The sequence below is a fragment of the Megachile rotundata genome, chromosome 13 (assembly GCF_050947335.1).
Source record: "Megachile rotundata isolate GNS110a chromosome 13, iyMegRotu1, whole genome shotgun sequence".
NCBI lineage: Eukaryota > Metazoa > Arthropoda > Insecta > Hymenoptera > Megachilidae > Megachile > Megachile rotundata.
The window spans coordinates 13,449,500-13,473,192 of NC_134995.1; the positions used below are offsets into that span (position 1 = coordinate 13,449,500).

The 23,693-nt window shown below is 36.1% G+C and overlaps 1 protein-coding gene across 8 annotated transcripts in view; it reads left to right on the forward strand.

Moving 5' to 3' along the window:
- The window catches only part of Mitofilin (inner membrane mitochondrial protein mitofilin), a 39,494-nt gene extending 22,485 nt beyond the window's left edge, over positions 1–17,009 (forward strand). For 6 of the 8 annotated variants that reach the window (XM_076539274.1, XM_003701339.3, XM_076539278.1 and 3 more), the window contains 3 exons: positions 1,181–1,284; positions 1,576–1,763; positions 12,934–13,447. In XM_076539274.1, coding sequence (XP_076395389.1) covers positions 1,181–1,284; positions 1,576–1,763; positions 12,934–13,144 — 503 coding nt within the window. In that variant the 3' untranslated portion in view covers positions 13,145–13,447. Of the gene's footprint in view, positions 1–1,180; positions 1,285–1,575; positions 1,764–12,933; positions 13,448–13,941 lie in introns of those variants that run through there. The other 2 variants (XM_076539276.1, XM_076539277.1) reach the window with 2 other exon arrangements.
- The last annotated feature ends 6,684 nt before the right edge of the window (positions 17,010–23,693 follow it).

Below are 23,693 nucleotides of genomic sequence, written 5' to 3' on the forward strand. Positions count from 1 at the left end.
AACGTAGGGATTTGGAAATTTGGGAATTTGGGGGTGTGGGAATTGGGGAACGTAGGGATTTGGAAATTTGGGAATTTGGGGGTGTGGGAATTGGGGAACGTAGGGATTTGGAAATTTGGGAATTTGGGGGTGTGGGAATTGGGGAACGTAGGGATTTGGAAATTTAGGGGTTTGGGAATTTGGGGGATTTGAGAATTTAGGGGTTTGGGAATTTAGGGATTTGGTAATTTGACTGATTGGGAAATTTAGAGATTGGTGAATTTAGGAATTTGGAAACTTCAGTTCTAATATAAAGCATGGTACCATAAATCATCGAATATCCTTCATCCCTAATATTATCCACGTTCATCTTAATTCCTCAAATTTCCGTGGGCTTTAAATCCCATCTTTCTTGATCCCTCGAAATTGTCCGCAGAATTTCTTCCGTTCGAATCTGAATCGAACATCCTCCCGAATAATCCCGCATATCTCGATTAATTCCTGTTCCCCGTGAGCGGCGAGTCTCATAATTTTTGCCGACGATTTATGCACGGAAGGACGCGCTATTATGAGAATACGCATTGCACATAAATGAATAAATTTCGGGGCTCGGGAGAGAGTTGAAAGCGGTTCGAAGTTTTCGTGGCCATTTATCAACGTTTCGTAGCCAAACGTTTTGCAAAATTGCAAAGTAATGTATTCCCGGCCGAAGTAACGGCATCTGGTGTAATGCAGTTTGTTACGGGTGGTGGGGGTCGAGAGGTGTTGCTGGATGTTAATCAATTTTCAGGCCGGAAATTTCGGTTCGTAAAATTCACCGATAATTCCACGCTCTTTCAACAGCTGTACCTGTTAATTGAGGGAATAAACTTGATTTGTTAAGCTGTTTAATTTCTACCCTTTTCCGTGAGCGACTGGGTTATTAATTTCTTGTCAGATTTTAAAAGATGTACTTCAAATGTGACAAACCTTACTAGAATTTTTAATTTGAGGTTTGAGTTCAATATTTACATAGTCAATAGTTAGTGCTGACATTTGACAAATAAATTAAGGGTTTAATATTTGTTAAGTACATATTTTTAGAGTAACATACACTGTAAGCTTGAAATATATTTCTTGAAGTGTAAATGCAAGTTCGCTGGATTTGAATATTACAAGCTGTAATACGATCATTGTCTAAATATTAACGATGCTGTTTCAGCCAAGGAGGACCCACTGGTGCTGGCAGCCATCGGAGGCATTCCCGAGGAGGCTGCAAAGAGGGGTGTGTTCCCCGAGGACATCCTCCGTGCCAGGTTCCTCAAGGTAACCTTACTACTTTCTGGACGAACTCAATTACTTCAACTACTACAAATTACCCCATTCATTAACAGCATCCAGTATAATTTTCTCTTTTTATTCAAACCCCATAAAGTTGTCTATATTTTACAATGTTGAAAGACGGGAAGTTTTTATACCCCTGTTTGTCCGATAAAATTGAATTCGAGCTCCGGTAGTAAATTTCTTTTCATTACAAGAAATCTTGGGGATGAAAGATAAAGCTAGACGGTTTTTTGAACGACGGCGATGAAATTTACGAGGTGGAAATGTTTTCAGGTGGAAGAGGTGGCGAGACGATTGGCCCTGGTGCCCGAGGAGGGTGCAGCGTTGCCTATCTATTTCCTTAGCTATCTTCAGAGCTTCTTGATGATCAAGAACGCCAGCCCCATTCCTCAGAGCGAGATCGAGGACAACCCCATCGACGTCGACTCCCTCAACACCTACGACATTCTTCACCGAGCCAGGTAACTCTTTTCGATCACTTTCAAGGTTACTTCAAGGCTACCTTAATAGTCTGCAGTTTTAAAAACTATTTAAAGACAATTTTTTATTTTGAATAAATCTTTGTCGAGTACGTAAGAAGAGTCTGAACATAGTGTTTTTATGTACATCAGGATTTTTGCTTTAGTGTTACAAATGAGCAACTGACTTTTCCTTAAATGGTTTCTAAAAGGTACCTCCTTACTTGAGGACATACCTGAGGAACAACGACTGACTTTTCCTTAAATGGTTTCTAAAAGATACCTCCTTACTTGAAGACATACCTGAGGAACAACAACTGACTTTTCTTTAATTGATTTTCAAAAGAAACTTCCTTACTTGAGGACATACTTGAGGAACAACAACTGACTTTTCTTTAATTGATTTTCAAAAGAAACTTCCTTACTTGAAGACATACTTGAAGAACAACAACTGACTTTTCTTTAATTGATTTTCAAAAGAAACTTCCTTACTTGAGTGCATATCTGAGGAACAGCAACTGACTTTGCCTAAACTTTATATCCAAAAGAAACCTCCTCACTTGAGGACATTCTTGAGGAATAACAACTGACTTTTCCTTAACTTGATGTCCAAAAGAAACCTCCTCTTTTGAAGACATATCTGAGGCACAGCAACTGACTTTTCCTTAACTTGATGTCCAAAAGAAACCTCCTCACTTGAGGAAATATCTGAGAAACAACAACTGACTTCCAAAAGAAACCCCCTTACTTAAAGACATACGTGACCCAAGTCAGAGTGGTTCCACCTAAACCTATGCCCTAAGAAGTTTCTTCCCTAAGAAGTCAAAAAACCTACCTCTTAGGCACTAAAAAAATAGTAGATCTCTTGTAGAACCTTATAGACCTCTTACATTAAAAGGAACAAATTTTTGATCTTAATTAAAAAATCACAAAGGTCGTATCTTGTAAGACAGTCAGAAGAAACCGAGATATCTTGTCGCTCGTTTCTGCCGCGTTTATCTGGGCGTCATAACATTTACAAAGTTTCCCGGGCATTGGCAAGTTAAACATTATCTCGAGAAGAGAAACGTTGCGCCACCATACTGCGTATCGTTGCTGTGGCCTCCCTAATTTAACCCCCGTGTACGTGCGGTTAATGTTGCGACACGGTGTGACGCTGCAGCAAACGAGCCTTAATGCTGATACCGCAACGAAACCGTGCCTGTGAAAAAGATAACGTTATTCCGACGGTTCAACGAACAATATTTTACTCGTGCCGCGTACAAAAGCATACTCGAACGGAAATTACATACACGTTGCACAGGCATATTTATTTCTCGTTAATTTTACACCGTAAACAGGATGTCTTTTGCGAAACGCGAGGGTGAATGTAAAGGTCGAAGCCTTTTGTTACAGAGTTGTAAACTTGTTGAACTTGTATTAAATATCACGATGTCGTAATGTCACCGAGGTTATCTATAGGTCAAACATTACTAAAGGGTAGTTTTCTCTGTACGAATATTTTTCTGAAAATTAACAAATCTCGTAAAAAGGTGTGGTTGATTTGGGAGTCATCGAGTCTCCGGCACTTTTCTTCAGAAAGGTGCAAAGGGCCGAACAAAGGGTGGAACGTGTCGCCAAACAAAGAACCCAACGACAATATCGTGATCGAACGGTAAGACGAACAACGAGCGATGCAAAATCGCAGGGACGACCGGAAAATTAATTTCCTTGTTCGCAGGGCTGCGTCTCTTTCTCGGCGTGGAAAACACCGTTTCGCCAGCTAATTAGCAACCACGCGTTTCCATCAACATTTTCCGATTCGCGACCCGGTTTTACGAGCAGCGGTGCCCGTAAACGGCCTGAAACGACGCTCGTATAATCGTGTCCTAACGTTCTGCAGTCATTAATAAGAGAAAACTACCCCTATAATCCGTTTTCGCGACGAACATCCTCCAACTTATCGAACGCTTAACTCTCGTCGGGCTGCGATTTCGTGGCTGTGAAAATGGACCCATTTTTATGGCGGTCAACCGGGGCTGGATGATTAAGCTCTTTAGAAATGCTGTTCTATTCGGATTTTATTTCTTTTCTCCAAGTTTTATGTTAACTTTGATTTATTTTTTAATTTGCTATTGTTTTAAAGTATTATTTGTCTCAAACGTGGACGTTTTATTTCTTTCGCATTTGAATTTTCAGTGCCACTATTATTTTATTAAACTTAATTTTAATTTTCTTTAGTGGTAAAGTTTGATGAAGCCATTGTTAAGCGTTCACAATTTTCTGTTTACTCGAAGATGTGATACTGTCAGATCTTTACTGCAAGTATAACCTTGCGCATTGTCAGACCTCTGCTGTAAGTAGTATAACCAAGCGCATTGTCAGACAGGCCCTACTGCAAGTAGTACAACCAAGCGCATCGTCAGACTTTCTACTGCAAGTAGTACAACCATGCGTATGACCACCCACTTTAATTACACTCTCATACAGAGTGTCCCCAAGAAATAAATTAGACAAAAAAGCGGATAATAATCGCGAGAAATTTATTAGCAACCTCTATTTATAAATCTTTCTTTCTCCGCAATGAACTCACGCGTTCCCGGAATAATTTCGCTGAAATTAATCGTTTGCGCGTTCTCGTATTTTTCAGACGATTGTCGAGCGTGAAAAATTCTCTTAAACGGGTTAACATGAACAAGGATTATCCTCAGAGAATATAAAAATATCAGTGGAAATCAGTTTAGCGAGAGAATTCAGTCGTCCTCGAGTAATCGCAGTAATTTTAACAAAAGCTTTCGCCTCTGCAAAATTTATTCGTGTTCTCACATATTTTCCGAAATTGATCACTTCGATCCTTTCATTGTCTCTCAATCGGTTATTCGAAGCAAATTTTTTAATCTTGAAAAATTGACTTTCAATCGAAGCGACAAAAATTATTTGTATTTAACATTTTTAATCATAAATTTCTTTAAACCTTATTCGCTCAGTTCATTGCTGAATCGTGACGGTAAAATGTTGCTAATATTACAGTTGTTCGAAGAATAATTTCAAACTACAAAATAATTTAAACCCCGTAAGCTCATAATTTAAAAGGAATTTAATTTAAAAATGTCACTCCACGCGTTCTGAACAAACTCGTAACAATAATCTAAATTAATCTGCAACAATAATGTGCACTTAAAAAAAGGAAATAGAAAGAGACTGCAAGTACATGGTTTAATTAGTTTCTCACCTTGGTACCTAGAATTCCTGCCACTGCAGTGTGCCCCATGCAAATTTGTATCCTCAAACGACGAGAACCGTGTTTGCCCGGCCATTTCTCTCTCTCTGTACTTATTTTTCGTTTTTTTTTTCATTCAGCCTCATACGTACTTGTTAAGTTAGTAAGTCCAACGCGAATTCGCGCAGTTCTTTTTGTCCTTTTTTTTCCGCCGTTTTTTTTTTCGTTTATTCCCCGGTGCACGATACCCGCAACCCCCGTATCCATGATATGCATATTTGCGGCCGCGTTTTATCCGTCCACTTCTTTATGCATGCCGTATTTTTTCGGTGCAATACGCGCCCCGTAAATCCGGTGCTCTGTTAAATCGCCGTATTTCAGGAACCGGATGTACCCGCATTTTTAATATTTCCCCATACGCGATTTTACCCGAGCGAATTTAATTCACCCCCCGACGATATATTTTGTTCGCATAAAAATATTTTACTAATTTCTGCTGAATTCAATAAGCAGAGTATAAGGATAGAATGAAATTATCAGGAATGTTTTGGTAAATGGCACCGTAAATCAAGCTTGCTGGTAATGTCTTGTATTTAGGGTCATAATGGAGATGTCGATGAAGCCAATTAAGAAGAATCGCGGAGCAGTTTAATGGGCTTCTACCCGACATAACGCCCCCTTAATAATTATAATGGCCGTTTAACGATCTCGAAACTTGCCGATAATGCCGGGCGCTTTCTCGAGCGAAAGAAAATATCGCTGCCTCGATCGATCGACGGAAATTGTACTTTCATCTCGGTGTCTCGTTAAAAATCAAAATACCGTGGTTCGACGAAAAATTGGTGATGGTGACTTTGTGCGGAATGAAAGGCGAGATTTGGAGAGGGGAGACTTGATAGGGGATGAAATTTTTATTTTTTAATTTTGTACTCTTGAAAATTTTGGTGATGGGTTTGGGGGTTTGGGAATTTTAGAATTTGAGAAGTGGGGGTTTTGGGATTTGGGAGTTTGAGAATTGGGGGGTTGGCATTTGGGAATATTGGAATTGGAGGGTTGGGGATTTGGGAAAATTAGAATTGGGGGGGTTTGGGATTTGGAAATTTGGGAATTGGAGGGTTGGGATTTGGGAAAATTGAGAATTGGGGGTTTTGGGACTTGGGAATATTGGAATTGGGGGTTAAGGAATTTTGGAATTTTGGAATTGGGGATTTTGGGATTTGGGAATATTGGAATTGGGGGTTTAGGAATTTGGGAATTTTGGAATTGGGGGTTTAGGAATTTGGGAATATGGAAATTGGGGATTTTGGGATTTGGGAATTTTGGAATTGGGGATTTTGGGATTTGGGAATATTGGAATTGGGGGTTTAGGAATTTGGGAATTTTGGAATTGGGGGTTTAGGAATTTGGGAATATGGAAATTGGGGATTTTGGGATTTGGGAATTTTGGAATTGGGGGTTTGGGAATTTGGGAATATTGGAATTGGGGATTTTGGGATTTGGAAATTTGGGAATTGGAGGGTTGGGATTTGGGAATATTGGAATTGGGGGTTTGGAAATTTGGAAACTTGAGAATTAAGGGTTGTGGGATTTGGAAAATTGAGAATTGGGGGTTTTGGGATTTGGGAAGATTGGAATTGGGGGTTTGGAAATTTGGAAACTTGAGAATTAGGGGTTGTGGGATTTGGAAAATTGAGAATTGGGGGTTTTGGAATTTGGGAACATTAGAATTGGGGGTTCAGGAATTTGGAAACATGAGAATTAGGGGTTTCTGAAATTTAGGAATATTAGAATTGGAGGTCTAGGAATTCAGAAATTCAAGAATTGGGGTTCTTGAGATTTGGAAATATCAGAATGTTGATTTACTAATTCGGAAATTTAGGAATTGAAAATGTTCGAATTTAGAAATGTCACTATTGCGTTTACGAATTTTAGGATTTGAAAAGTGGTGAGTTTGAAATTTCAGTATTTGCGAATTGCGCACCTTAGAAATTTGTAAATCTTAAAAATCAAGCTACCGTGAATCGATAAAAAATCACTCAGAAATTCGATTAGCCCGATATTTCATGGCGTACGTCTTCAGCAGCAGTTTTCTTGTCACGACTCACTCTTCGGCCCTCGTTGACCCTATAAATTATCCTCATGGGTCTCCCTCGCAACGGCTACAGCAATATCTTAGTTCCAACGGCAGAAACGAAAACACCTGCCGTAATATCCGTCGCGTGCACTCTGACAAAGAACAAAGTCGTTTACCTCCACGGTTCTTCTTATCCCTCGGCGACGAAAAAAATCACCCTGTCGAGAGCATCCCCCGTCGAGTATCTTCCGTAAGCGATTTCGTTTTAAAGCCCTTGTTTATCGCCACCTCGTTCTATTCAAACTCCGCTGGATTAGCGTTAAATTGGTTCGTTCATTATGTAGCAGGTTGATCATATTCGACCCCAATGTGTTTGCTTTAGCTCGTTTGCTTTTCACTCTTGCGTCACCGTCGTCATTCCGGATAGTTTCGCTTGAAAATCCATTTTACTTTTTGCATTTTGCATTTTGGTTCCCTTACGGGCTATTTAGATGACGTATTGTTTCATTTATGCGCTTCTCCCTTCATCGCTCGAACGTTTTTGCATTTTTTAGGTCTAATAATTTTTACAGATTGCAATTTTTTATCTAGAATTATTTATTTGTGTCTGATTAGTTATGCAGGCTTTATGCATGTATCAAGTTTCGAACGGTTTCGTTCCGTTTGAGAGGTTTTTGTAGGCAGTGGTCTGCGTAAGTAGTGCAAGCCAGTGTGTGGTCAGACGTCCGTGCAGTTACTGGTTATACTACTTAAACTCGAGCGGAAACGTGCACAGTATTTGCACGCAAAAAATTAAACACAAGTGTCCCATTTTTGAGTCTTTTTATATTCAAATATTTTGTTAATCCTCCAGTTATGAAAGTTTAAAATCAACCTCGTAAATGTGAAACATGTTCCAGTTATAAAAATGTTATTACACTTGATGTATTCAAATAATGATACACTATCTTTAAATCTTCAACGTAACGATGCTTTAAATAACAATTAGAAGAGAGTGGAAATTAATTTGAACCTAAAAAACGTTAATTCGTAAAAGAAAGGGTGTAGTTTGCGCCGGTTAATTTCACCGGGGTTATTAGAAAATAATTGATACGCTATAAGTAAAGGTAAATCGCGTGCATTTAGAAGGAATGAACCGTCCAAGTTTCATCAAACACAGCCGAGGCGAGAGGATGGTTACCGTGGAATCCCAATTGAATTTCGTGTGCAATTTTACCACGGGAACTTCTTCGATCCCATTATACTTTCAAGGGAATATTTGAACTATCGTCAGGGCGATTTTAATTTCGCTTCCAGGATCGTTTCGTGCGCTACCAGTCGAGAATCTACTCCGGGCTAATTAGCTGGTCAAGTTCGAGCTTTCGCTGCTTCGATCGAAGATAGTCATTTTGAGACTTTCAATTACCGTCTTTCGTTTTAACGAGAATTTCTAATTTACAGGTTATCTATTTTCTTGACAACCGAACGCGTCGATCTTTACCATCAACTTCATGTTTTTAAACTGCAATAATTATCTACATTTTTTAATTGCAATTATTATTTATATTTTTAGACTGCAAGGATTATTTAAATTTTTAGAATGTTACAATTTTATAAATTTTTACATTGCAACACTTTTGTATATTTTTAAATTGTGGCAATTTTATAAATTTTTAAATTGCAACATTTTTATAAATTTTTAAATTGCGACAATTTTATAAATTTTTAAATTACAACAATTTTATAAATATTTTTAAATTGTAGCAATTTTATAAATTTTTAAATTGCAGCAATTTTATATATATTTTTAAATTGTAGCAATTTTATAAATTTTTAAATTGCAACAAATTTGTATATATTTTTAAATTGTAACATTTTTATACATTTTTAATCTGCAACAATTTTATATATATTTTTAAATTGCAACATTTTTATAAATTTTTAAATTGCAACAAATTTGTATATATTTTTAAATTGTAACATTTTTATAAATTTTTAAATTGCAACAATTTTATATATATTTTTAAATTGTAACATTTTTATAAAATTTTAAATTACAACAATTTTATATATATTTTTAAATTGTAACATTTTTATAAATTTTTAAATTGCAACAATTTTATATATATTTTTAAATTGTAGCAATTTTATAAATTTTTAAATTGCAACAATTTTATATATATTTTTAAATTGCAGCAATTTTAGAAATGTTTAAATTGCAACAATTTTATAAATTTCAAAACAGCAACAATTATTAGAGTGTTTAAAAAAGAAACATAAAAAACCTCACAGCCCCCAACATTTTTCCAAGCGTAATAAAAATGAGAAAACGATAATGTTGCAATATAACCAAGTATCAAATTGAATTTCTCGATTCGTTTTAATCTAAATAAAAAGAGCGTCCGAACGTTTATATAACGAATCGAACGAGTTGGAAAAACGTTTTATGAAGAGGAACCCTTGGTGAAATAGTAGGGTTTGAACGGAAGTAGTCGTCGATAAAAAGGGATCTCGTAAGCGATGTTCTTCGTCAAATATTAAACCTTAATATCGAAGGAGAGCTTCCGGTCGTCACGTAGTCGACTCGCACTTGCCGGTGCCTGCAAACCGCACTGCGCTTCCGGTTAAAAAATTCACGTTTCTTCTTGGCTTATGCATCCCCTATCTTCCGTGTGTTGCCGGAAAAACTTCCCTTGCCCGGAAATGAATGTTTTACGCGATGACTGGCTTGCCGGATACGTGTGTATATGTTTTATCAGCCGTTTTGGATTATCTCTGCAATCTCTGTGTTTCTTCCTAATTTTCTTATTATTTTTTATTAGACTATTCTGGTTATATTAGGTACATTTTTAATTTTATGATAGTTGACATTTTTATGCATTTAAAATTTTAATTTGTTGAATTTGTAGAAGGTAAATTTTAGGTTTTTAAAAATTAGGCTTTTTTCTAATTTTCTTATTATTTTTTATTAGACTGTTCTGGTTATATTAGGTGCATTTTTTATTTTAAGACAGTTGACATTTTTACTTGTTTAAAATTTTAATTTGTCAAATTTGTAAAAGGTAAATTTCAGGTTTTTAAAAATTAGGCTTTTTTCTAATTTTCTTATTATTTTTTATTAGGCTATTCTGGTTATATTAGGTACATTTTGTGGTTCAAGACAGTCGACATTTTTACTTATTTAAAATTTTAATTTGTCAAATTTGTAAAAGGTAAATTTTAGGTTTTTAAGAATTAGGTTTTTTCCTAATTTTCTTATTATTTTTTATTAGGCAATTTTGGTTATATTAGGTACATTTTCTGTTTCAAGACAGTCGACATTTTTACTTATTTAAAATTTTAATTTGTTAAATTTGTAAAATGTAAATAAACATGTTTAAATATTTTTAAGTATGCAAAGGTTTATTTTAATTTTTGTACGAATACATAAATGTAGAACAACCGTAAAGTTCACCCATTTCTTCATCGTATTTAATTATAATTTTACTACAATTAGTTTCAATTTCAAAATGTACCACATATTAGTAATATTTCTGTATAGACATGTTTTCCATCTTTGACTACAAGGGTCATTTTGTTCAATGTAAGATCAGATTCTTACCAAAAACTTTTGTTTACCTCACATACAATATAATTCCCCGAGAAGAATCTCTGGCTTAATTAAGTCGTTAATTCGTGGAATCTAATTACGAGATTGCACGTTCCTACCTCCGGGATTTTGATTCGTTCTCGTTTATTTTCCCGGAGTCCCGGTACACTGGCATATTCAATATAAAAAGAGAAAAGAAGGAACCTCTCTTTTGTATCCCTCGTAGAATTGAAACTTCTCGAAACGAACGCTGCTTCCTTTGATCCGTGCCAACTTTCGGAGAATTTGCAAATTTTTGCTGATGCTATGCGTTTTCCAAATGTTCCGTATATATATAGTAGAACCAATAAAATGTTTATCTGCTCGTGAACAACCCGTTCTCTAATTGCCCGTTCATTCGTGGTTTCAATTAATAACTCATTCGTTAACGGTTCGTTATCGGTCTGTTTACTATTGGTTTATTCACTAATGTTCAATAATGGCCTGTTCAGTAACTCATTCGTTAATGGTTCGTTATCGACCTGTTCAGTATTAGCTTATTAATATCCCACTCGCTAATGGCCTGTTCAATAACCTATTCTTTAATATATCTCTCTTTACTGTCTATTAATAACTTATTGCTCTTAAAGATACTTATTAACGACTTGCTATTGACCCTTTGTTTAATGTCCCACTCTATAACGGCCTGTTCAGTATTGGCCTATTAATGTCCCACTAGCTAATGACCTGTTCAATAGCCTGTTCTTTAATGTATCTCTCTTTACTGTCTATTAATGACTTATTGCTCTTAAAGATACTTATTAACGACTTGCTATTGATCCATTGTTTAATGTCCCGCTCGATATCAGCCTGTTTAGTATTAGCTTATTAATGTCTCACTAGCTAATGTCCTGTTCAATAACCTGTTCTTTAATGTTTTGCTCTCTACTGTCTCTTAATAACTTATTGCTCTTAAAGATACTTATTAACGACTTGCTATTGACCCATTGTTTAATGTCCCACTCTATAACAGCCTGTTCAGTATTGGCCTATTAATGTCCCACTCGCTAATGACCTGTTCAATAACCTATTCTTTAATGTGTCTCTCTCTACTGTCTATTAATAACTTATTGCTATTGAAGATACTTATTAACGACTTGCTATTGACCCATTGTTTAATGTCCCACTCTATAACAGCCTGTTCAGTATTGGCCTATTAATGTCCCACTCGCTAATGACCTGTTCAATAACCTGTTCTTTAATGTATCTCTCTTTACTGTCTATTAATGACTTACTGCTATTAAAGATACATATTAAGAACTTGCTATCGGCCCATTCTTTAATGTCCCGTTCAATAACCGCCTGTCAGAGAAAATTAATCTTCCCTACAGTTATCACTCATGTTTCCGCATCTCGACGTATTTATTAATCAAAAAAGAGATAATCCATCACGAATTTCAGACACCTCGATTGAAATAACCACGATCATTAATTCCCAAGGTAGAAAAAAGGGATTCATTTTTATTTAACGATGCTCACCAACAAGACAGTCGACTTTCGGAGATATCCAACCCCATCTTCGCCACCCTTCGAACCAATTAATCGATACCGTCGAGAACTTCGTCGAGAGCGATCGACGACACGGCCGTTACATTAACCCTCGACCTGGAAATCGGCCGGAGGTTCGATGAAAAAGTTTCCACCTCGCTCAGGAACCGCTCCGAGCGGACCACCCCTTCTAAAGGGGTGCGTTTTCAGGCGAATCGTGCGCCGGATGTCGCTAACCGTTCTTGAAACCGGTACGAACACGGAGTTACCGTGCTTGTGTTGGAAAATGGAACGGGACCACCCTCTGTCCAGAAACTACCGAACAAAAGTGGCCGAATACGTGCAGACTCTCTGTTTCCGCTTCCTTTGAATTGCCTCTCGATTATCGCCTGGATATCCCTGTTGTTGACTTCGCTCTTTTGCGTCCACTCGAAATTAGTTACAAGCTTGCTATTCTTTCTTTATTGCATTTTTTTTTTATTCATTAGGAATTTGTTAGTAGAACCTATGCTTATTTCTCAGATTATGAAATGTTTTTATTCATTATTCACTTTTATTCTAATTTATTTTCATTATTCAAATTAAATTTATTTGAGCATATGTATACATTGACAATGTACGAGGCATACAAATATTGTGTTCTAGAATTTGGTGAATGAAGAACTTAAACTATATGCAAATTCATAATTGTTGAACCAACAAGTCTTTAACTTAGAAATTTAGCAAGTTAGAGATTCAATAATCAGGAAAATTGTAAATGTGGAAATGAAGAGAGGTTTGAAATTTTTCAAAATTAATGTTCCAGGTATTGGCTGGATAGGGGCAACTTCAAGATGACCCTCCGCTACATGAACCTCTTAAAGGGCGCGCCAAAATCGGTGGCCAAGGATTGGATGAACGAGACGAGGATTCTTCTGGAGACCCAACAAGCCGTCGACACCTTATTGGCTTACGCAGGTGCAATAGGTTTGGTGTTCCTCGGTGCCGGAGACTCGAAGGTCAGTCGAAACAATTAGAAGAAATTTTTACCATAGACTTCGACCTCGTCTCTGACCAAAAACGAAAAGACAGACGTTATTTAGGGGGACTTTGTTTAAGTGATTCCGTGAAACTTCGTTCGACGCGCTCATACTTGCGGCCCGATAATTTATAGTACAAATTGTGAATTACACGCCTAGGATTTTAGTTATATCCCTCTTGAATGGAGTAGGTACCGTGCGAACACATGCGTGTTTCCTCCAATTTTTCAATCTGTTTTATTTTTCGAAAGTTCGAACGATGTAACCGGAACCTAATTGCAAATAAAAAGAGGAAAACAATGTTTATTTCTCGGTTCATTTACCATTGATCCTGGAATTCGATAATTTATCCTGTTTGGTTTGGGTTGAAAGGAGGCAGGGTACACTCTCGTTATATGGACACGTATGGCCTTTTATAGAGATGGTTCTTTATAAATTTCTGTGTATCGTGATTGAGGAGAAAGTATGCTCCATATTCTTAAATTTTAGCGTTTGTAAATTAGTTTGAATATGAAGTTTTTTAATTTTCAACTTTTTAGATTTCTCCTTTCTAGAAATTAAATTTGTTCATTTTCAAGTTTGTACAATTCTAGGTCCTCATTTTTCTAAATTACAAAATATATTTATGTAATATGTCTACGTACTTGAATGCGTTAATAAAAAATTGTATGTCAAGTCTAAGTTTCAAAATTGTTAACCGAGCGACTAAAGGCGGTCACTTATCTGTCCTCCACCGTACCAGGCGTCCATATACCCGCAGTCTACCTTGTCGCGTTCAAATTTAATTTTTCCAGCGTTAACAGCCGGCTCTCCGTTTGCTTGCAGTAAAACGAATAAACACAAAAAAAAGTCAAACGCGAAACACGGTTGTTAGCCGAGAAAAAAACGAGAAACCGACAATCGCCACCAGCCTCGTCTCAGAATCCTCTCCCTTCTGAGAATCCTCGACGAGCGGAGAAAAAGAAAGACATATTAAACAAACAATTGAAAAGATAGCCACTTTTGGGAACGTTGCATTCGTTGTTCGAAGTGTTCCAGCCCGTCTGGTCTCGCGAAAGCGAAGCGTCCGCGGCGTCGCGTGAGACTAACGCGAGCGCAGCGAAGAGCCATCGCGCGGATTCGCGCGATCGTAAGACAACGAAGACGGACGGGAACGTTCTCTTACGAGAGCATTCGACGAACAACGCGCGGAATTTTCAACTGGTGGATAGACGGGGAAGAGACGAAGAACCACGCGGACAGATTCGAGATTTATTTGCGGCTGAACGGGGGTTGCGGAGAGAACATTTTTTTGGTTTGTAACATACCGCAGGTATCGACTTAACCCTGATCACGTTATTGTATAATAATTACTGTATAATTTGTCGAGGAAGCTACTCGATATTACGGTTTATTTAAGGTGAACCCTTAGCATCTAGGGTGAGCGCTTTAGCATCTATGTTCTTAGAAATCTCTGCGTGACTCTTTGATACATTATTTTTAGACTCTTCGAAAATACAGATAGAGATTTTTATTTGGATTTTTAGAATATGGTGTATACGATTTTTAGTAGTTAAATAAATTTGCTTGAAAAGTACGGTGGAATATTTTGCGAAGTGCGAATGAATGTGTAGAAATGAGAAAATTTATTTGTGTTATGTAAATCACACCCTCGTGTGATTTGATTTGTTGACCTCTTGCGATGATTTAAAATAATCGGAAATTCTTTGATAAAACGTGTTTAACGTTTTTATAGAATTAGAATATTTGTTAGAATTTGTGTATAACGGAGATAATTTGTAGCGATAAAACGATGAGTCAGAAGGGTTAAGAGAATTGATATCGCATAGTTTGCAATTCAAATCGAAAAGGTGCGCCAAGGGAAATCGAAAGAGCCATCAGCGTTAAAATTAATTGAAAAATAACACAAGAGCCGCGAATTTCGAACGAACGCAGCGAAAACGAGACTTTCCGCAAACTTTTCCCGGTGAAAAATAAAAAGAAAAGCCTGGATTCGCGAGCCAGCATATCATCCGTTTTATTTTGCGTTCGTGCCAGTTAATCCTGGATTTGCCGCACGAAGGCGTCGCCATCTGGGCCCGTGTGTGACCCCGTTTCTAACGAAAAAACCAAGAGCTTTTAAAAAGGTCTCCACTAAATCCCACCTGAACTATTCCCAACATTGTCGCAATCTTTTGCTTCGTTCCTGAAGGCTGTACGATTATTTGTGTCTTGATGATTATTCCAAATTTTAGGTGTGTTCACTTTTGCAATTGAGAATGATTTTTGTCGCAGCGACTGTTATGGTGAGGATTGGTTTAGTTTTTGAAGATTGGAAATTGGGAATTGGGAATTTTAGAGGTGGGGTGATTTTGAGATTTTGGGGTGACTTTTGGGTTTTCAAGGTTTGAAATTAATTAATAAGTGGGTTCCTGTGTTACGAATTCTTTGATTTTTAGATTTATGTGCATAAATTCCATGCCCCCAAATTTCTCAATTTCCAAATCCCTACATTCCCCAATTCCCACGCCTCCAAATTTCTAAATTTCCAAATCCCCACATCCCCCAATTCCCACGCTTCCAAAATTCTAAATTTCCAAATCCCCACATTCCCCAATTCCCACGCTCCCAAATTTCTAAATTTCCAAATCCCCACATCCCCCAATTCCCACGCTTCCAAATTTCTAAATTTCCAGATCCCTACATCCTCCAATTCCCACGCTCCCAAATTTCTAAATTTCCAAATCCCCACATCCCCCAATTCCCACGCTCCCAAATTTCTAAATTTCCAAATCCTTACATTCCCCAATTCCCACGCCCCCAAATTTCTAAATTTCCAAATCCCTACATTCCCCAATTTCCACGCCCCCAAATTTCTATATTTCCAAATCCCTACATTCCCCAATTCCCACGCCCCCAAATTTCTAAATTTCCAAATCCCCACATCCTCCAATTCCCACGCTCCCAAATTTCTAAATTTCCAGATTCCTACATTCCCCAATTCCCACGCCCCCAAATTTCTAAATTTCCAAATCCCCACATCCCCCAATTCCCACGCCCCCAAATTTCTAAATTTCCAAATCCCTACATTCCCCAATTCCCACGCCCCCAATTTTCTAAATTTCCAAATCCCTACGTCCCCCAATTCCCACTCCCCCAAATTCTCAAATTTCCAAATCCCCACATCCCCCAATTTCCACGCCCCCAAATTCTCAAATTTCCAAATCCCTACATCCCCCAATTCTCAAACCCCCAAATTCCCAAATTTCCAAATCCCTACATTCCCTATGTCTCACACCCCCAAATTTGTCAACCCTCAAATTTACCAACCCCCAAATTTCCCCACCCCCGACTCTCCACCTCCCAACTTCAAAAATTCCAAACACCCCAATTTTCAAATTTCCAACCTTCAAGACTTCCAGTCGCTCAACTATAAATTATATCTAGTCGTCCCTTTGAGCAACCCCTCGAATATCAATACCTGCGATCAACAAGAAACAGATTAAAACGTTCCGATAAAAAAGCGTTTCATCGATGCCGTCTGAACAAAACTGTTGTTATTTCTCGACTGAATTACACTGTGTACGTTGATAAATATTAACGGACCCTTAACACGGAACATCGATAACATTTCTATTCTACAAAGCTACCCAGTGGCACATAAACGATAAAACAGAAAATGAAAAAAAAAAATTTACGCTGGTATTTATTCCTCGAAAGGTTTCGTGTTAAGGGTTGCATGAAAATGGCGCTGATATTAGGTGCTGTAAATAGTATGTTCATCTTTGTAGTACTGTTTCGAATTAAATCGAAGCCTCGATCGAAGAATGACGATATTCTTGGTACGAGTAATAAATGAATTTCTTTGTTGCTTACCGACTAAGAGCCATTTTTTATTTCTACCCTTTCAAAATCTTTTCATACTCCAATCCCTTTTTTATTCTTTTTTATTTATTTGTTTTTTGGAGACACGATGGAGAAGATGGGGAAGGTTCATAGCGGAGATGGAGGCAAGTATTTTTTATAATTCATTATTTTATTGTTATTGGCATTTGTGATTTTACAGAATTGTGAATTGTAGTTTTATAAAATTAGGAATTGTGGTATTTCAATATTATGAAGTTGCAAAGTAGCAAAGTTATTAAATTACAAAGTTGCAAAGTGACAAGGTTGCACACTTGCAAAATTACAAAGTTACAGAGTGTCAAAGTTATCAAGTTGCAAAGTTACAAAGTTGCAAAGTTACACAATTACAAAGTTGCACACTTGCAAAATTACAAAGTTACAGAGTGTCAAAGTTATCAAGTTGCAAAGTTGCAAAGTTACAAAATTACAAAGTTGCACTCTTGCAAGATTACAAAGTTACAGAGTTGCAAAGGTACAAACTTGCAAAGTTATTAAGATGCAAAGTTATCAAGTTGCAAAGTTACAAAATTATAAGGTTGCAAAGTTACAAAATTGCAAAGTTGTAAAGTTACAAAGTTAAAAAATTACAAAATTAGAAAATTACAAAATTAAAAATTGCAAAATTACGAAACCACAAAATTAAAAATTGCAAACAAGATATCATAGTAAAATTCGAGTCACCTGACAAAAAACTAAACTTTGAACTATTCCACTAGCAATTTTACAAAACTACATTTTACCCTCTACCAGTAAAAACTTCCCCAACTAAAAATAGTAGAAACACCTCTCAAAAATGCTTCCAAAAAACATCTCTCCAAGCTAAATATCTCTCCAACAATATAAGAATCCTTTTATATACCGTAAGTAAAAATCCTCTTCTCTCCCCGATCGATAAACTTGTTAAATTATCGGTGGACGTAAAAAGGAAGAATTATCTCGTATTCCAGCAAAAAGGGTAAGATAGCGTTTAAACAAGCGAAGAGCTCGTACGGAATCTCGTTTGAGGGTAAAAACGAGCGATCGAACGAGCCAATCCAACGTCATATTCGGCGAACGAGGGGGTTGGAAACCGGCCGTGACCACGGTGATTTAAAATCAATTTGCTAGCCACGTGTTTACGGTAATGGCCGTGCTTGTAACGACCGTGGTTCAATGCGGATTTCAACGGTGCACCGTTACGATCTCAGCCGTTTCAATCTCGCGGGAAAGCCTCTTTTCCATTCGAAACAATTTCCACCTCGTCTTTTTACGCCTATTTACTCTGGGTTGTTTTACTGGGTTACGGGGTTGGAAATTTAACAATTTGGGGGTGGTTATTTAGGATTTGGGTAATTTGGGATTTGGGAAATTTGGAGATTTGGGAGATTTAGGGAATTATGGAGATTTGAGGATTTGGGAGATTTGGATATTTGGGAAATTTGGAGATTTGAGAGATTTAGGGAATTATGGAGATTTGAGGATTTGGGAGATTTGGGGATTTGAGAAATTTGGAGATTTGGGGGATTTGGGAAATTTGGGGATTTGAGAAATTTGGAGATTTAGGAGATTTAGGGAATTATGGAGATTTGAGGATTTGGGAAATTTGGGGATTTAAGAAATTTAGAGATTTGGGAGATTTAGGGAATTATGGAGATTTGAGGATTTGGGTAATTTGGGAAATTTGGGGATTTGGGAGATTTGGGAGATTTAGGGAATTATGGAGATTTGAGGATTTGGGTAATTTGGGGATTTGGGAAATTTGGAGATTTGGGAGATTTAAGGATTTGGGAGATTTGGGGATTTGGGAGATTTAAGGGTTTGGGTGATTTGAGAGATTTGAGAATTTGGGTAATTTGGGGATTTTGAAGTATTGGAGCTTGAAAATTGGGAAGTTAGAGATTTAGGAAATTTAAGAAGTTAGGGATTTAGAAATTTGGGGCTTGGGAATTTGGGAAGTTAGGGATTTCAAGAATTTGAGAAGTTGGTAATTTAAAAATTTGGGGGCTTGGGAATTTGGGGATTTAACAAATTTGAGACTTTGAGAATTTGGAAATTTTGGAATTTCAGTAACGTGAGAACTTAGGAATTTATAGAGTTTGACGATTTCAGAGTTTAGCATAAAAACACCCCTTGAAGCATTCAATTTCCCCAGCCTCCTTCCAGCACAGGAGGATGAACGCTCCAGAATTGATCGATCGACCTACCTAACATTCCACAAGACATAACTACAGTCCCCAACTATAATTATCCTTCACTGCATCAATAGAAATTCACATCTACTCAAAATTATCCTTAGCCTTTGATTCGTTCGACCCCGACGCCTCGTGTCAAGGAAACAGTACGAAAAACATAGGAGCAGAGTTTTGTAGAGGCTGATATTAATGGGGTGCGTTCGTTTGATGGATACACCAATCTGGATGTCCGAATAGCGAGGATTTTATTTCGTTCTCGAACTGAAACTCCACGGGGATTCGAGACTCGTGAATTTGAGAGATGATTATTTCTCCCTTGCGTGATTTACGAATTTGTTTAACGCGATCGATGCTTCGAGTCTGGAGGTTCTAGGATGCTTCTGGGAAAACTTACCGTTTGCAACTTTGCAGATATCTCATAGCGATGCTGAAATTTATTTGAATATTTATTGCTGTGATATGTGAAATGATGTTTAAGATTGGTGATCTTGTTTGCTGTTGTAGATGTCTGTATCGATTCAATAAATTTTTGTGAATATTTACTGTGAAGTTACTTTAACATTTTGAGGGACATTTATTATAGCAATGTATTAAATGATGTTTATATTCAATAATCTTATTTGCTGTTGTAGATGTTTATATCAATGCAATAAATTTTTATGAACATTTACTTTCAAGTTACTTTAACATTTTGAGGAACATTCATTACTGCAATATATCAAATGATGTTTATATTCAATAATCTTATTTGCTGTTGTAGATGTATGTATCGATTCAATAAATTTTTGTGAACATTTACTTTCAAGTTACTTTAACATTTTGAGGAACATTCATTACTGCAATATATCAAATGATGTTTATATGCAATAATCGTATTTGCTGTTGTAGATGTCTGTATCGATTCAATAAATTTGTATGAACATTTACTTTCAAGTTACTTTAACATTTTGAGGAACATTTATTACTGCAATATAACAAATGATGTTTATATTCAATAATCTTATTTGCTGTTGTAGATGTTTATATCAATGCAATAAATTTTTATGAACATTTACTTTCAAGTTACTTTAACATTTTGAGTAACATTCATTACTGCAATATATCAAATGATGTTTATATTCAATAATCTTATCTGCTGTTGTAAATGTCTATATCAATGCAATAAATTTTTATAAACATTTACTTTCAAGTTACTTTAACATTTTGAGTAACATTTATTATAGCAATGTATCAAATCACGATGTATAAGATGAATAATTTTATTTGCTATTAAACACGTTCATATCAGTGCTAAAAATATTTATGAACATTTACTTTGAGTAACATTTATCATAGTAAAATAATAAATATTTAAGATGATGTTTAAGATCAAATTACTAAAATGCATCACTCAATTACTACACCTGTACACAGCAATTTTATGAAGTTATTAAATTAGGGGGATAAGGGTAGTTTTAACAATCGCATCTATCTTCAAGAATTACATAGTGCAGCTAATATAACAAGTCAAGGTAACAGCTTCAAGGTACCAATTACTAAAAACGTACTTCACAATCCATCTTAACATTGCTGCTGATTAACCCTCTTGTCCCATCGATCCACCGCTACATTGTACCCTCAACAGCTCTATTGTCAAATGTAATGAAATTCTTACGACAAATGTGAATTGTTTCCTTCAAAATTACCCTTATAACATTACCCTTACAAAAAGATATTTATAAACGTCCTTAAATATAATTTAAACCAAGAGTGCACATAGAGTAGTCAGATATCAACCCCCTTTAAAAACTCTCGAAATAAAATAACTGCGAAATAACTAAATAACTAAAATAACTTGCGAAATAAAATATATTAGAAAGTCTAATAAAAAAAATGTAAAAAGTCGTAATAAATACAGCAGTAGAAAGAGTTTTCACGTCACGAAGAAGTGGTCCGTTCGTCGATCACAGCCCTTAAGTCCAACCGAGCGGCGCGAACGGGCACGCAGTTCTCATCGCGTTATTAGCATATTTATTGCACGTCAGTTCGCGGCTGGATCCGTCGCGAAATCGTCGTTGACCCGTGACGAAAGTGGCCGTTCAAGGAAGACAATGACGTAATTATTGGCCGACCCATCGGACCCGTCGCCACCGATCGAACGGACCAGCTTTTCCGCTCCAATTTCGAACCCGGAGATAATGAAATTATTCTTGGCACTGCTGGACATTGCCAAACGGACCTATATCTCCCTGGATGATCTACAGAAATATTCAAAATTTTCTTCTTTCGAAATCTGGCAATTTGGTGAAGAAGGTAAAGGGGTGCAAGGGGTGAAGAGAAAGGAAAGGACTGAAGAGGGTGAAATTGGTGAAGAGGGTAGGTTTGAAAACGTAGGGTGGATGGGGGTTGTGTTATCTTTTTTTACGTCTTCAAAATTTCATTAATTTTGATGTATATTAATTTTATTAGTTGTCACTGAGGTCTATATTTATTTTTTAAATTTTGATGCTTTGTGACTTGTTAATTTTTATTATTGTCGAGGAGTGATTCAACATTTTATGTCGAAGGGTGATTTTTTTATAGATATTATACGTTGTATAATTTTTACGATATTATACATTGTATTATTTATTAAACAGTATTGTATTGATTTTTTGTTTTAACATATTCTATGACTAGTCAATTTTTATTTCTATCGAGGAGTGGTGAACATTTTATGTCGAAGGGTGATTTTTTTATAGATATTTTTTACGATATACGTTCATTGTATTATTTATTAAACAGTATTGTATTCATTTTTTGTTTTAACATATTCTATGACTAGCCAATTTCTATTTCTATCGAGTGATTGAACATTTATGTCGAACGGTGTTTTTTATATTCACGAAGTTGTGCATAAACTGTTATTTTATTTATTAACTAATATTGTATTGGCTCTTCTTGTTTTAACATACTCTGTGACACGTAAATTTTTATTTTTATTAAGGGATGGATTGAACATTTCATGTCAAAGGGGTTTTTACAGTCACAATGTTATACGTTCATTGTATCATTTATTAACGAACAGTGTATCGAGTTTTTTAACAAACTCCGATTTGCAAATTGAAATTTTTGTTACCAATAAATTCTATCGAACATTGAAGGGTGAGGTATACACAGAGGTTATTTATTCACGAGTTTCGATTTTATTATACTCGGTTTAAATTTATGGAGAAGCAGATTTCACCACCGATAAAATATAATTGATATTAGTGGGAGATTGTTTTAAATTGTTACGAATGTACTTTCGAAATAACTTTTTATTTGTGATATATAAGGATTAGAGAGGAAGGTAATTAATCGACAATATGTTTGATTAAATAATTTATTTATTACTTTTCGTTTGAACATATTTGCTGTTGATCCATGTTGAAGGGTTGTTCATTGTTGACGACACTTATTAAAGAATCGGTACGCTCTGTGAGATCGTATATGACAACAGAGCGTACAAATTCTAAAATAAATAACGTAACACTGCTAAATTCCTGTGGGCCTTCTTCTTCGGATGCATTTCCTTTCACTTATAATTTAATGTTCCAATAAAATTGTGTACTGAACAGGAATATAGAAACATGTCCCTACATATAAATATAAAAAATTGACAACCGTGTTAAATGAAGCTCTACATGTTCCTATAATTTGTGTTAAATTAACCTTCACTTATAATCTAATATTTTCAATAAAATTGTGTACTGAACAGCAACAGTGAAACATAGAAACATGTCCCTACATGAGAATATAAAAAATTGACAACTGTGTTAAATTAACCGACACATGTTCCACTTATGATCTAACATTTCAATCAAATTGTGTACTGAACCGAAACAGTGGAACATAGAAACATGTCCCTGCGTATAAATATAAAAATATTGACAGCTGTGTTAAATAAACCTCTACATGTTTCACTTACAGTCTACCTTTTGAACAAAATTGTGTACTGAACCGTAGAACACTGAAGCATAGAAACACCACAATGTCCCTATCTATAAATATAAAAATTGGCAACTGTGTTAAATTAACTTTCACATGTTCCACTTATGATGTACCCTTTCACTAAAATCCCATACAGAGGTAAAACACCGAAACATAGAAACATCACAAGCTTCCTACATGAGAATATAAAAATATTGACAACAGTGTTAAATTAACTTCCACATGTCAAACTTACAATATACCCTTTCACTAAAATTCCATACTGAAAATTCTATACAGAGGTAAAACACCGAAACATAGAAACATCACAGTGTCCCTATCTATAAATATAAAAAATTGACAACTGTGTTAAATTAACCTTCACATGTTCCACTTACAGTCCACCCTTTCACTAAAATCCCATACTGAAAATCCCATACAGAGGTAAAACACCGAAACATAGAAACCTCAGAACCTCCCTACACGAGAATATAAAAATATTGACAACAGTATTAAATTAACCTCCACACGTTCCACTTAAAATCTACCCTTTCACTAAA